Here is a 14,856-nt window from a genome sequence, read left to right as displayed (position 1 = left end):
TAAACTATTGGAAATTATAAGAGAGACAAGTGCTGCTGGACAGTGCTGGTGTCAATGGATTCATCTTGGTGATTAACATGCAAAAGCTCCCACCACACAGCCCATCTCTTCTCACCTAATTGCTAAATTTATTTTGCATTTACCTGTGCAAGGCATATTAGTAAAGATAAAATTTTTTATATACTTAAACCTCTTTAATAGAATAAAAGAAATCTCAGCTCCCTCACCTTGACTCTAAAGTAGTAACAGAGGCTCGTGAAAAATGAAAAGCCTTGAAGGATTTGGAATAAGAAACTTGGAGAGACAATCGCTAATCTTTTATCTTCCAGACTTCAAGCAGAATCAAGTTCTTCAAAGAAAAACCCAATAAAGCCCAGACATTTTCATCATAACAAAATAAATAATTCAGTCATACTTTAGAGGACTCCAACATTAGGATTGGCTATTTGATATATTTGTGGCTTAGGTGCCACTAAACTGATTAAAAATAATCTGATAGAAGCTTGCAATGTCAGGACTGCCTTCATTCCTGACAGATATGAATGGATAGTGTAAATAACTATAAATAACCAAAATGGCTGCATTTATGCCTAATGGAGGATTTACAGCCCTCAGAGCTGCCTGGTAGGACTAAGAGTTACAGCTCTGCCTTTATCCTACCACAGCTCGCAAGGGGAGATGAATCAACATCCTCCCCACAGCACCTGCTCTACCAGAGCCACCAAGGGCCCTATCCAGAAGGGACAGGGAACAGGATTCTCCCATGAACGAGAAAATAAACACGTACAGGCAGGTTTGTTGGTGTTGATTGTGGTCTTCCTAGAAAACACTGTGAAGCACACATCCCCCAAAAGCCCCTCAAATCTCTGTAGGCCCTGTAGGTTTGCCCCCATACAGCTTTTGTTATTTTCCAGCTGCCATCGGCAGAAGAAAAGATGCCATTGCCTTTGAGGGAAGAGACCAGGTCTTCATTTACCCCTCCAGGCTTTCCCAGGGCAGCAGCCGCAACTGCAGCATCCCAGAACATTTTCCCGTTTGGGTTACTGCACTCCTAACCTTCCCACCATCCACACATTCCCAAAGCTCCAGCAGCAGTGCAGCCCCACAGGAGCTATTTGGGAAGTGGGATGGAAGCAATTCTGCATCCACAGAAGCACTGGGGCAGCTCGATCCAGGGTCAGAAAAAGGCACATTTGGTAACTCAGGATTTACAGCACTGCCAGGGGATCGCAGAGCAGAGCCACTGACACACTCCAGCTGCTCCCTGTCTCTCCAGGATGGGACTGGCATCCAGAGGAGAGGCTGCAGACAGGCAGCACGAGACCCTGCTGTTCACTTATTGGAGCAATCACTTAAGATACTGAAAGCTGCTCTCCCCAGGAGCTCACTGTGCAGAAGCAGCCCCTCACAGTCAGCTCTCCTGTTCCTGCTCTTCTCACTCGATGGATGGGGGAGATCACCAGGAAATCTGGTAATCACACCAAGAATGGGTGCAGATGTTCCTCTGCTCTCAGAGGTTCTTCTGTGCTTAATTGTGTCACCATCTTCCCACTTTTTAAAGTGCCTTTTCTCTTCAACAGAGAACTGGCAGGAATGTACCACAAAAGCTGCAAGTGAGCAGTTGCTAAAGCTTTCCTTTTCAGTTATCCATAGAGCAATGTGGCCAATACTCAGGGCAAGAAATTAAGCGACCATTCAAAAGCAAATTCCCAAGCTTGGGAAGCAGGAGGAATCAGGCTGATAAACATGCACACAAGCCAACCCCAGGGAACAGAGTTCTTTAATGAGGGGAAGGGGAGATAAAGAAGACCACACTGGTATTTTCCTGCTCAAGTTTACCTTTGACAAAGTTGAGCTATTCAGGTTTAATACTTGGGAAATCAGCAGAATTCATTGAGCGATGTTTTTGTTGTCATTGTTTCAATAGGAAGAAATTAGATGGTGGCAGGGCCAGAAATTCCCCCACCTTAAAAAAAACAAAGATCTAATATCAGAAGAAAAAGAGGGGAGAAAGAAAACCATTGGCAAGGTTCTCACCATCCTCTCCAGCAGGTGAGTTGCACCAGCTACTGGTTAGTTTGGATGAGAACATTTAACAATACTAAATGTCACATGACAAAAGACACATGAGCAGTTCTGTGGTGGTGGGGTTCATCCCAGCTTCAGAGCAGAGAACCCCAACCAGGAGGGGCCCACACAAGCAGGTACAAGCATGGATACACCAAGGGAAAGTGAAAAAACTGCCTACAAAAAATCCCTGGAGTAAGATTTAACTGCAGTCAAGGCAGCCACAATCCATTTTAACACTGTCAAACGCAGCAAGTTTCCAAAAGATTAAATCACTACTTAAATCATCTTCATAATTTTAAAAAATGCCTGCAAGATAAGACCAGGAGCTAATTGTAGCATTTAAATTTAGTGGAGATTTTTTTGGTTGGGATTTTTCCTTCTTAACTGCAATAAAGAAAAAGCCCAGGGGTCTAAAACTAATAATCTAATAAACTTTGCTAAGTGAACATTGTAACAGATAGGCCTGGATGAGATTTCTTATAAATGCCAGACAATTTCCCTTGATCTTTATCAGCAGAGATGCTGCTCTAGCTTCAGCAGGAAGAAATTAAATTTGGTGCAAAATAATAACATCTGGGTGAGATTCTGCTTGTCAGACTGGCAGTCCCTTTAGATGTCAGGGTAAAAATATTAAAATGAACTCTGAAGGATTTCACATTTGTGTTTTTAGTATGAGTGGTTCAGCTGTGTTTCCATACCAACACATTTCCCCTCTCTGGAGAGAGGTGCAATTATCCATCCTCTGCACTGGGTCCCCAGACTGGGAGTCTGACCCAAAGCAAGACATGTTGGGAGCTCTCATCCTGCCAAAGCACATCTCAGAGCTGGCACTGCTTCCAGCTATCCCATCCCTGCACTCCCTGCTCCCAAATCCATGGAGAATCTGTCCCCAGGACCTGCAGGAGATGCTCAGGGGACACTGGGGCCCCAATTGTGGTCACAGGCTCCTCTTCCCTGACCACTCCAGCATCCCCCCAGTAGCTGAGTGCCCTGTATAGCCCTGGGCACAGCCCTGCCAGGGGCATCCTGCACAATTTCTATAGCTGGAACAGCCTCTGGCATTGCAGCCATCAAAACACTCTTAAGCAAGCAGCAATCAAAAGATCAACCCATTTTTAAAAGCATTCTTCTACAAACTTTTTAGACTAATTTAAAAGATAGCAAAAGTAAATGGTATTCAAAGTCTAATGAATCATCTTTCCAAGTCCAAAACACTTTATACAAGATAATTAAAGCAAGCTCCTCAATGGTTCCAGCTAGAAATTCCTCCTCTGCAATGGGACAAATCATTTTTAGCCACTTAGAGCTTTTTTATAAGCAGAAGTGGTCAGAAACTGTTCAATTAAATGCTTTTCTTCCCCACCACCAAGAATGGCAATTCCACATCCCAGGGTTTCTCAGAATAACTTCAGCTTCAAAACCCCTGCACGGGTCTTTGCGCTGGGGTGGAGATAACAGTTTTTAAAAGGTTGGAGGGGGGCAGGGGGAGATGACAAAATCAAAGCAAAGGATTCAACTCTCTCCAGAAGTGGCAGAAAGCTGAGAGCCAGAGCACCCAACTGCTGTGCACAACCTGCAGTTCCACAGGACATCATTCCCACGCACAATAAAAACTAACATTGCAGTTTCTGCCAAATGGGAAGGAGGGAGGCAGACACTCCCAAGGTATTCATCATTTCTGAAGCAGGTCCACATTTCCAATGCCTAGGAAACCAGTCTTTCATTAGTTTTACTCCATTCCAGTTATTACAATTGGAACTTAATGGTAACTGCATTAAGAATTACTAGGCGGGAGAAAAAAAAGTGTTATCTCCTCAGCAATTCACTTCATCTTACATTGAGAAAAACAACATATTAGACTTCATCAGTCAGCTGTGGCCCAGAACAGAGCTCTGCCCTGATCTCACAGGCTTCAGCAGGTCTTGGGTCTTGTTATTAGTGAGGCATAAACAAAAATAAATCGATTATTCTGCAAAAATATCATCATGAAGGAAAAAACGCTTGGTTGCCCATGACTTCTTTTTTAAATACAGGCAAAAGCACCATTAATACAGAATGATGGAACCTCAATAGGACAGTACTCAACAAATAAGCAATCATTTCATTGCACATTAACCATAAGGCTCTAAAAATAATTGCAGATTTAGGAGGCACAAACTAGTGTGTAACCACACTAAAAAATATCCAAAGATCCACTTTGCAAATAAATAAATTTTAAAAAAAGCAAACAAACAAAACCATCATTTTCTCATTAGAAAGAGAGCTGCCCCAGACAGGAGGGCATGGGGTCACCAAGCACTCAAATACTCCATGGGGCACCAGGGTCCACATTTGGGAACCAGCAGCCTCTGCCACCTTTCCCACAAAATAACCAACTTTGTTGTGCAGTGGATAAACAGTAACAACACACCCAGCTGGGGCAGATCTTACCAAGCATTACACTGAGGTGACAACCTCACTGCAGCCCGTATTTTGGGACTGACTAGAGTCAGGAAAAACAATATTTCCACAAAGATTTTAATTCTTGGAGAGGTGGTTTGTTTTTTATTTTTTTAACTTGCACATCCATAAGTTTAGCCTTTAAATTACCATTCATTGTTACAGCTGCAGGAATATTTAGGACAAGCCCTGCAGAAGAGCCCATACAGCAAACCAGGTATACTACAAATCATAAACAAGCGTATATAACATCCACAAACACATGAAAACAAGTGATCAGAAGCTTCCAGCCACTTGCAATTGCCCAGTGCTGAGGAAGAGGAGAAGAAATGCAGGTGACTGGAGCAGCCCCAGCACTCACCTTGGAAGACAGCAGCGTTCTGGATGACGAGGAATTTCAGCTCCATGCTGGCAGACTGCAGCAGCTGCTCCATGTTCAAGCGGGCGGTCGCCTGGTACTTCTCCTCCATCTTCCTGGAGCAACACGTGGAGCCCTTTGGGATACATACCTGCAGATCGGTCCCTGGAGAGGCACAGGAAAAAGCAGACAATTCCCATTAGGAGGTGGAATGAGGAGAGGAAACCAACTCCAAGCATCAGTATGGTCGCAATAACTGATTGGGCAAATTGATGACCTTTCTGGAATTTGTCCTGAGCAAGCAGCTTGGCCAAAGGGAAGGACTGATGAGGCAGAGCCCAGATTGCTGAGCAGTGGTCCCTGAGAGCTGTGCTTGCCTGCCAGCACAGCTCTTGCTCAGCTCCCACACGCTCCGTGCGCTGACGTGCCGGTGCCGAGCAGAGCGAGCCCGAGCCTCGCCCTGCTGTGCCCTGGCTGCCCACAGCAGTGAGGAGGCACAGGCAGGCAGGAAAGATGGAGTGGGAGGTGGAAAATGGAGACAGCATTTGAGGCTGTGGATTTATGGTGAATGGAGTAATGTATGTAGTGCATCAAGGAGGATATGCTTGTAATTTGCATAAAGACTTAAAAGTTATTTGGAACGTAACACTGCTGTTTTGCCTGCAATCTCTACCCTTTTGTATCCTCAGCAACAACAGTAATAGCAGAAGGACACAACTATGATTTACTTGGCTTTTTAGCTGACTTTTAAATTGTACAACCAATGTGCCCATCCCATCCTTCCTCATTGCAACAGGCAAAGCACAGGGCTCATCTTCACTCGTGGATGTCTCTCTGCAGAGGGACAGATCAGGTCCTCAGGGATGCTCTGAGCATGGCACAGGGCAAGAGCCTCTTCAGCAGCACCTTGACTCATTCACCACGATGGGACAAAAGCCAGGGGACAAAGGCCAGAGGGACACCACCTGCTCTGGTATCTCCAGCACTTCTCAGTGATGCTAAACTTCTTGTTTTGACATTCCTGAAGCATTTATTCATGGAAAAAGTAGACAACTTTAAGAAAAGTGCTGTTAGCTAAAAACAAATAAAATCTGGGGAAGAAAATAGAAATCTTTCTAGGCTCAGAAAAGAGAAGATGAAACAGAAGAGCTGGAAGTAGCAGCAAAAAAGTTTCATCTTCCATCAACTTTAAAGAGCAAGCTAAGGCCCCAAACACACAAGCAGAGCAATAAGCTCATATCAAAGCAAATAGCTCTCCTCATGCAAAACACATTTAATCAGATGCTGCTCTTAAAATCCCAAACAGCAAAACCCAGCTCCATTAAAAATGTCTATCCATGGTCAAAGAACAGCCAGCACGCCACAACTCATTGTCTGCATCGTGCCCAAAGCAAAAGCAATTCCATGCTAGGCTCAGCTCTGCCAAGAACTGGGATTAGGAAGCAGTCCCAGGCCAGTGACCAACAGCCCTGATAGAGTGAAGGCTCCTCACACCTCTCAGCTCTCACTCTGCCCTCCTGCTTGTTATAGAGGGTTTTTTCCTCAATAAAAGCTACTTTGGTCATTTATATCTTTGCTCTAGAAGGATTATGCATCCTTTCAGGTTCCTGTCTTCTCTCCTTCACAAGAGTCTTCTACCACATCCACTCTCTCCCTAATTACTACAAAGTGTCAAAAGCCACTTTTGCAAGTGTAGTCTAGAAGAACAGGATTAATATTAATGTCAGTTCAATCGTGTGCCTTCTGAAGAAGAGTCATGCACAGTGCCAAGGGAAAACCAGCTGTCAGGGCTCAGGAGCAGCAACAGCAGAAATCCTCCTCCCTCCAGCCCCATCCCTTCCCCTGGCACAGCATGGGAAAAGGAACGTGAAACACTTCATCTACAGCACACATTGCATATGGGGAAAGGAGATTTAACCAGTGCAGGCCCTGCTGTTGCTGCAAAAAAAAACTCATGCAAAGGGGGAAGAGAGGGGTCCACACCCCCATCCTGGCTCCATTGCTCCCTGCTGCCTCAGTTTCCCCTTCTGCAAAACAGGATGGCCAACACAAGCCCCTTTCTCAAGCCCTCTGACACAGAGCCAGCATCACCAATGTCTAGAGCTGGAGCCTCAGTGATTTGTGAGCTCACCCACTCCAGAGGAACACAGCGACAGGTATTTCATGCATTGAAAAAATGAAAGGGACTATAAAACTACGTAACAGCAAGATACTGTGTTAATGAGAGAAGCAGTTATATAACAGCAAGTTAAAGAGGTTTTTTAAAGTCAAACCCAACTCAATTTACACCACAAAAAAGGCTTAGCATGGTCTCTTTAACAATACAATATGTCCATAAATTTCTTTTTAATACAAAGCTTATTTCCTCCTACATTTATTATATTAGGACACATTTCAAATTATAAAATAAAAATCCTTCCATGATTAATGGAAATACCAATATAGAAAATCTGAGAGTTGGCAATTAAGCGGTCTCTGCAAGTTAAAGCCAAGGAGAGGAAGCAGCAAGGTCATCTACTCACATCCCATCCTTCTTTTTAGCAATTAAGCCAACTTCTCCCCTTAAATGGATCTTTATTTTTTGTGCAGTAAAAAGACAGACACATGCTGTATCAGAGCAATCACAGAGGAGGAGGAAAAAGCCTGGGAATTAACTCAGCTTAAAATGTTTTACAGAGACAGCCGACGACCATGGTAGGAAACATCACAGTAAACACAACAAGACAACACAGGCAGGGCAGGCTCTTGGAAAGAACCAGGGACAAGGACCTTCCTGGCACAGTGTTGCTACAGAGGGATGGGGAATGGGGGCCTGACTCCCATCTGCCAGCTCTTTCCTGTGTATGGCTTTCCCAGATGGCGAGCTGGCTCAAACACTCCCATCTCCAAATGGAGAGCAGGAGTCCTCCTCCAGGAGCCCTCGGGATGGGAGGTGTCAATGCCAGTCCCCCAGGAGCCACTAACCCACCCTGCTGACCCCAGCAGTCACAGACGAAACAGAGACAAAGCTTTTGACCTGCAGCTTTGGGGTTTATTCCCACCATGGCTTGAAGGAGCCTCTTCTGCACTCCAGCTGCAGCACCCCCAGGAGCCCCAAGGGCCGGGGCTGTGCAGACCCTGAAGGATGCAGAGACACGAACGCCTGGGAGCACTCAGCAAGCCCACGGACCAGACACCAGCCATAAATGAATTAGGGTGCCACACGTTTCTGACTCCAAAAAAAGGCACGGGAAAAGGTCCTGTGAGTCATCAAATCCTACCTCTGCCTCCCAATCCACCCCCTCTCAGCATTTTATCTAACACAAACACCTCCAGCGATACTCGGGCTTGTGAGATAGCAAAGCCCATTCCGCTGCCTAATGGCCCTTTACTGTTAAGACTGTTTTTATCTCTCAACCTACACAGCCCCTTTTTCTTAAAGTTTCAAGTCATTACACCTTGTAATGCCAGTCTCAGCCCTTGCAAACAACCTTCTCCTTTTGCTATAAATCACTACAAACTCATTTTCAGAAAGCAAGTGTCCCTCAAATTACTGCAACCGTTTCATTAAATTGCATTTGGATGCTCACATACCAATCTTTGCAAGATTAGTGAGATGATGAGATGCCAAGCACAGCAGCCTGACCCCCTGACACCCAACTCCCATGGATGGGAAGGCACTGACTGCAGCCCCTTCCATGGGTGCAGGAATGCCAGGCACCATCAGAGCTGTGCCATTTATGCCATCTTGGGGAACTGCAGTGTAAATGCTCCAGCAATTTCCCATACGCTCTGAGCTGACAGAAATAAACTCTAAAGTTGCAGTAATTTCAGTAGCACCCTGCCTCTTCCTCCTCCCGACAGGGAATTTTTACTGACGGACGGGTAGCAGTGAATTTAAACCATTACAATTTGACTTTGATGTACAATTATTCCCGCAGATAGGTGGTTAGTACAGCAGAAGTGAAAATAATTTCAGTGGATTAAATGTCAAAAATAAAAACCCTCAAGATCATCTCTGGGGAGTTGTGGACTCCTTCACAAGACGGAAGGATTTTCCTTTGATTTTAAGCATCCCAGGATAGCTCCAACCCTGTCATCAGATACAGGCAGACAAGCTGTGCACACAAGCCTTCCTACCCAGATCCAATGACAGCTGAAATCACATTAACATTCCCCCCAAAATTTACCCCAGGCATTGCCAAAATAAGAACCTGTCCCTGCTTAATGCTCCATTCCTGCAGCCTCCTCCCCATGTGAGGGGGTTTTGCTACCCCCATGCAGTGGCACCTTCGCCTTCTGCAGTCTGGAAGTGTCAGAGGAATTCCTCCCACCATCTTAACTCACCAATTTGGTAATATTACCCACAAGAAATATGCTGTTTTGGGTCAATTTTCCTCCTCCAATTGTTTCACAACAAGAATCATGCTTTAAATAGATAAAGGCAGTGACTCAACATTTAAATATGGTGGATTTTCCCCCAGCTTTTTCAATACTTTTTATTAAGAACCTTTTAAATTATGTGATTAGGGGGTTGTACATCTGTCGGCGCCTTTTAATGCTCATCATTTAGGAGGAGGAAAAGGAAATGCAACTGTTTAGAATCCAGAACACAGACTGAATGCTGATCTTTATAAATCTAATTAAAGAGAGATAAATTATAAGCCAACCTCATTCAATAGGTGATTTAAGTTGGAACAGAATGGGTACTTCATGGGATATTTATTACTGCTTAATTATCCTTTATTTTCTATTCCATCTTGTGTTTCACAAGGCCATCTGACTCTGGATTCCTCCCCTGGTCTTACAATGTTGGCCAGATGATTCTCATGCAAATCTAACACCCTATAAAAACACATCTTTTAAAAGAAGACTGCAAATAGGTTTTATAGAGTAGAAGTTTTGTCCTAACAAATGTACAAATGTATCAACACTATCATCAATGGAGTTAACTTTGGGCACCCACTCCCCCAACAGATTTGTTACAGTCACATGCACACCTCCCACAGCCATTCCAAAGACTGGGAAGAACGCTGCTCAGGATGTTGTTAAAGTTTACCCCTGGGGGGGGAAAAAAAATAAAATTAATGATCTCACTATAAAACCAGTGCCTGGGGAGGTTACTAAATTTTAGGGTTTTGCTCCTGCTCTCTTAACTATCAAGAGAGCAACTTGCAGGCCTGAAATAATTAAGAACAGAAAACTCAATTATCTAGTAAACTAAGCTTTTAAACCACCAGGCTAAGCTAAATGGGAAGGCTGCACAGGGAGGAGCATCATTAGTCCCACTCAGGAAAAAAACAAAATAAAAGAGCAAGAGTATAAAAGGAACCGGTTCACGAGCAAAGGTGCATCGAGACCAGCAGGAAGAGTTGGGATTTTTAATTTTTAAACTGTACATTGGCACACGCCAGCTGCCAAAAAAAATATATAAAAACTGAAAAGAAAGCTTGACATGCTCAACCAGCCACTTGTAAAGCATTACACCTCAACTCCAAAAGGTTAATCTCCTATTTTCTTAGGGTGAATCCTTGAATATTTGCTTCCATCAAAGAAAATGAACAAAAAGCTGGAAATAACACTTTGCTGTGGGAGAAGGAAGACAGACCTGCCAGCAGATATTTCTGTCAAGATAAATATTCCTCAGTTTTCCATTGTCCCAGAGCAGAGATCCATCCCCTGTCCCCATCCTGCCAAGGCAACAGCTCACCCCTTCCCCTCTATCCACAGGCACCAGCCCAATTACCCAGAGCATCATCACCAATACAGAGAAACCCAAATGGCAAAGAGGAGAGAAAAACAGGAGTCCAGGAGAAATGGAAATCCAAGCTGCTCTCTATAGATAGGAGAAATAAGAAAAGGTAAATGGAGGAAGAAAACCAAGACAGGCAACACAGGAAAAAGAGCATTTAGTTATTACTGAGCATGAAGCTACCCCAGCACAGAACCACAGGCTGGCTCAGGAGCTGGCATTCAGCCTCATCTTCATCAAAACCCAACAAAAGCATTCTCCCATCACCCTGCCTTCACTCCTCTCTAGCACAAGATCTCTGATCCAGCTCCAGTCGAGATGCTGCCATGAATTACGTCCTCCCACCCCCCAACAGTCAGCCACAGCTGACAGTAGTTAGGCTATGCTGTTCCCCACCTCTAAGCAGGCCAAAGCATGCTCCAGGGTGACACAAACCTGCTCCCCAGACTGCAGGACCAGAGGAGAACAAGCCTGGCACACGCCTGCAGCTAGAGTAACTCCCAGGCCATCAATACCACTCACGAAACAGCGTGACACTTCCCTCACTTTTAACAGAATTGCCTTTTTGTTTGTTTGTTTTTTAATTAGAAGTGTGGTCTCTGTCTACTTCGGAGCTCTCCTACAGAGCACGCTGTCCCAGTGTCCCCCCAGCCCACGCACCATGGATGCAGTAAAACTGAGCTGTGGGACATTTCTCCTGGGTGTGTTGCAACTCAGCAGTGTTTCCACTACTTACTCCTTCAGCAAGAACTGCTCATAATGCAAAATGGAGCTCCCAGAAACAATTGTTTTCTGTTTGTGAGAAAAAGAAAAAAAAACACATTTTAAATAAGTTGCTTAGCTTCAGTTTCTCCAGGGAGGTGTGATCCATAGGGGAAGGCTCTCAGGATTGAGTCCATGGTGATTTGTGGCTGGGAACTCCAAAACTTTTTTTTTTAATTGACAGATGTACAAAAGGAAGAAAAGCAATAAACAGATGCCTGAAAAATAGTCCTTGAGTGATGTTCCCCTATTACAGAGATTTATGCAGCAGCTACTAGGAGAAGCAAGTGCTCTGAAGTGTAATTACCACACAGAGTCATGCAAGATGGGCCAGATCCAAGGTATAAGCAAGCAGTCATTGCTTTAATTATGATCAAGTTTATGTACTTAGGCAAATGTAAAATCCACTTTCGATTTGATATGTGGGAACTTTATCATTGTAACAAGCTGGAAGCATTCACTTGAAACACCAGCCCTGTTACAAGATATTGATCCTGCTGCCCACAGGCTCTGCAGAGAGCTCCTTACTTCTATCAAGGATCCACCTGGGGCTCACAAGGGAGCAAGAACGTAACTGAGGAACCCCAGCAAGCTGAACCCTGCTGGGAAGGGAAGACATCAGGGAAAAAACAACCACTGCCATCACAGCCAGGCCAGGCTAGAGGATGCTACTGCTCTCTGGGGAAGGATCGATGACACTGCAGCAGGGCAGCCCCAGCAGCCCCTCAATACAATGGGAGTCATTCTCCAGGAACCTGCCCACCCCTCCAGCACCTCCCTGGAGTGTGTAAAAACATACTCAGCAAAGCTACTTAGGAATGAAAGCAAGAATATCACTGACTTTCAAAGAAACATCTTCCCTTCCTTCTGACAAACAGAATTTGTTGATTCAGTGGTGATAAGAGCAGCTCTTTCCCTTTCCTGCAACTCTTCATGCAAACATTTCACTGGAAAGTATTTCCAGTGCCACTTCCTTACTGAGCCAGGAGACCAAGCCCCTGTGGGACAGAAAGAGAAGAGATGATGTTCCTGCAGCTAGTCTGAAAGGAGCATTAGGTGTCAAAATTTATATGAGAAGAGAACATAAGGACAGATAGGGATAGGAAAGGTACACTCTCACCAGGACTTAACATCTCAACTCCCTTCATATCTCTCACAGCTTTTAATAAGCTGAGGCATTGACACAGTTCTACAGACCAAAAGACCTGGGATTTCCACCAGCATCCACACCACCTTGCAGTCCCACCTCTGGGCATCCCATTTCCCTCCTCCCTCTCCTGTGCTGCAGCAGATCACTGCTGAAGGAACTCTTGTGTTTCTGGCCTGTGCAACACCAAATGCAAGAAACATAACTCAACACATCGTTATTAAAAGCAGCCACCGCTGGCGATGATCTCATTGCACCTCCCCTGCCTGTCACGTTTGCCTGTTATCTCTTCTTTTTCATACTTTGATCATAAGCTTTTCAGGGCAGGCGTTCTCCACTGCGTATTGAACCCAACACAACGGTACCGAGCTCTCCAGGCAGCTCCGTAACGCAGCCATCAAAACTGATCCGGTTGTGTACACACATTCCCAGCACACAGCCACCCACCTGGAGCAGCCGACATTCCCTAGCTCCCAAAAAGCTGCAAAAGAATCTTTAAAAGGCAAGGGATTCAAGTATTTCACATTTTAAAACGGGAATGAGGCATATATACAAGAAGCAGCCTTGCAGAGCGTAGGTGGTGAGATTTGGCAGCAGCCACCTGTAATGGGAACCGCAGAGCAGAGTAACAGCTCTCCCAGACCTATGGCACACTGCCGCTGCGCCCTCGCACCCCGCACAGCACCGCACAGCACCCGCACAGCCCGGGGAATGCCGCGCTGCCTCCTTCCAGCCCCATCCTCGGGAGCTGCGGCAGCCCCCGGGCTCGGGCTGGGATGAGGGCTTGGATGCTCTCGGAGCAGCCCCACCGAGCGGGATTGCCTCGGACCCTGGCAAACCTCGCGCTGAGGAAAGCGGCTCTGGAGGACCCGGGACCTGCAGAGACGTGAGGGGTGCGCGGAGCCTCCGCTCGCCGGCGGGGACACCGCGAGCTCCCGGGGACCTCGCACCGGACCCCCGACAGCGGCGCGCAAGGACGGGGCCGCCGGTCCCTCCGGCAGCGCCGCGGCTCTACCCGACAGCTCGAGCTCACCTCGGTCATCCGGGGTGACAAAACCCCCTGAGTAAACCGAGCGCAATAAAGACCCGCTCTCCAGCGGGCTCCCCTTACCGCGATGTAATCACAGGCTCCGAGTTATCCCCACATCCGAGGCGCCGAGCCCGGCGGCCACCGGCACCGAGCGACCGGCAGAGAGCGGGCAGCCCGCACCCGACTCCGCTGCGTCCCGCAGCCGCGCCGCGACCCCCGTCCGCACCCGAACGGCACCGGGCGACCCCCGGGGAGACGATGACGGCCGGCCGGACACCACGGGGAGGGCGGTCTCACCTGGCACGGGGCTCTCGGGCACCCACTTGGCTCCGGGCTGCAGCACCTGGAAGGCGGCGCGGACCGGGCGGCAGGCGGCTTCCCCCGCCGGTTGCGCGATCCCCGGGACACCGAGCAGCGGGGCCGCCAGCAGCGGCAAAAGCAGCAGCACTCCGCCGCCCCCCGGCATCCTCCCGGGTCACCGGGGCGCTCCTCTAGGAGCTGCTAGCGGGCATGCCCGCCGTGCCGTGCCGTGCCGTGCCGGGACGCGCCGGCACCGGGAGCAGCGGAGCCGAGCTCGGCCCCGCGCCTCGCGCGGCGCTCCCGGGGCGCCGGTCCCGGCCACGCCCCGGCCCCGATTGGTTCCCGCCCCGCCCGCGCCACGCCCCGGCCCCGATTGGTGCTCGCCCCACGCCCGCGGGAAGCTCGCCCCGCGCGCGGCACCGCCCCGGCGCTCATTGGGCCCCGCGGGGCTGCCCCGCCCCGCCCGCGCCACGCCCCGCGCCGCACCTGTGTGCGCCCTCCCGCCCGACCCCGACCCCGACCCCGATCCCGATCCCGATCCCGATCCCGGCACTGACACCGACACCTATCCCGGCACCGGCACAGCCGCGGGCTCACACCGCTCTGAGCGCCGATCCCGGTGCCCCCTCGCTCACTGCCGGCCCTGCGTAGCCCCACGCGTGCAGCTGGCATGGGATACGCGGTCCCTGGTTTGCACGCGTTGCATGAGCTCACAGTGCTGCACCGTGAGGGAATAGAGCGTCTCTTAAACCCTCGCCAGCCCCAGCTGGGGCTGCAGGGGAGAGCGAAGTTCCACACGCTGCACTAGACCCTTCCCGTAAGGCTGAGGGACACAGTAGGACTCACCTGGCAACTCTGCTATGAGGGAGGAGGGGTGCTGAGCGCAGGGCCGTAAGCATCACTGAGCCCCCCTGGGCAGCACTGAAGGCTGCATGACCCAGTCTCCGGTCTGGGGCTCTGTTGGGTGTGCACAGCTCAAATCACCTGAGGAGCTAGCCTAGAAACAGGCAGCTTTACAT

At 48.1% G+C, this 14,856-nt stretch overlaps 1 protein-coding gene across 1 annotated transcript in view; it reads right to left on the bottom strand.

Annotated features, from left to right (window-relative positions):
• GPC3 (glypican 3) overlaps positions 1–14,003 on the bottom strand; it is a 139,750-nt gene extending 125,747 nt beyond the window's left edge. Inside the window, exons 1-2 of the mRNA XM_062502674.1 lie at positions 13,835–14,003; positions 4,871–5,032 (exon numbers count right to left, since the gene is read on the bottom strand). Of these exons, the coding sequence (XP_062358658.1) occupies positions 4,871–5,032; positions 13,835–14,003 (331 nt within the window). The remainder of the gene's footprint in view (positions 1–4,870; positions 5,033–13,834) is intronic.
• Positions 14,004–14,856: the final 853 nt, after the last annotated feature.

Source organism: Cinclus cinclus, chromosome 15, assembly GCF_963662255.1.
Source record: "Cinclus cinclus chromosome 15, bCinCin1.1, whole genome shotgun sequence".
Classification (NCBI taxonomy): domain Eukaryota; kingdom Metazoa; phylum Chordata; class Aves; order Passeriformes; family Cinclidae; genus Cinclus; species Cinclus cinclus.
Note: the sequence above shows the minus strand (reverse complement) of the source record. Positions and strands in the feature narration are given on the sequence as shown.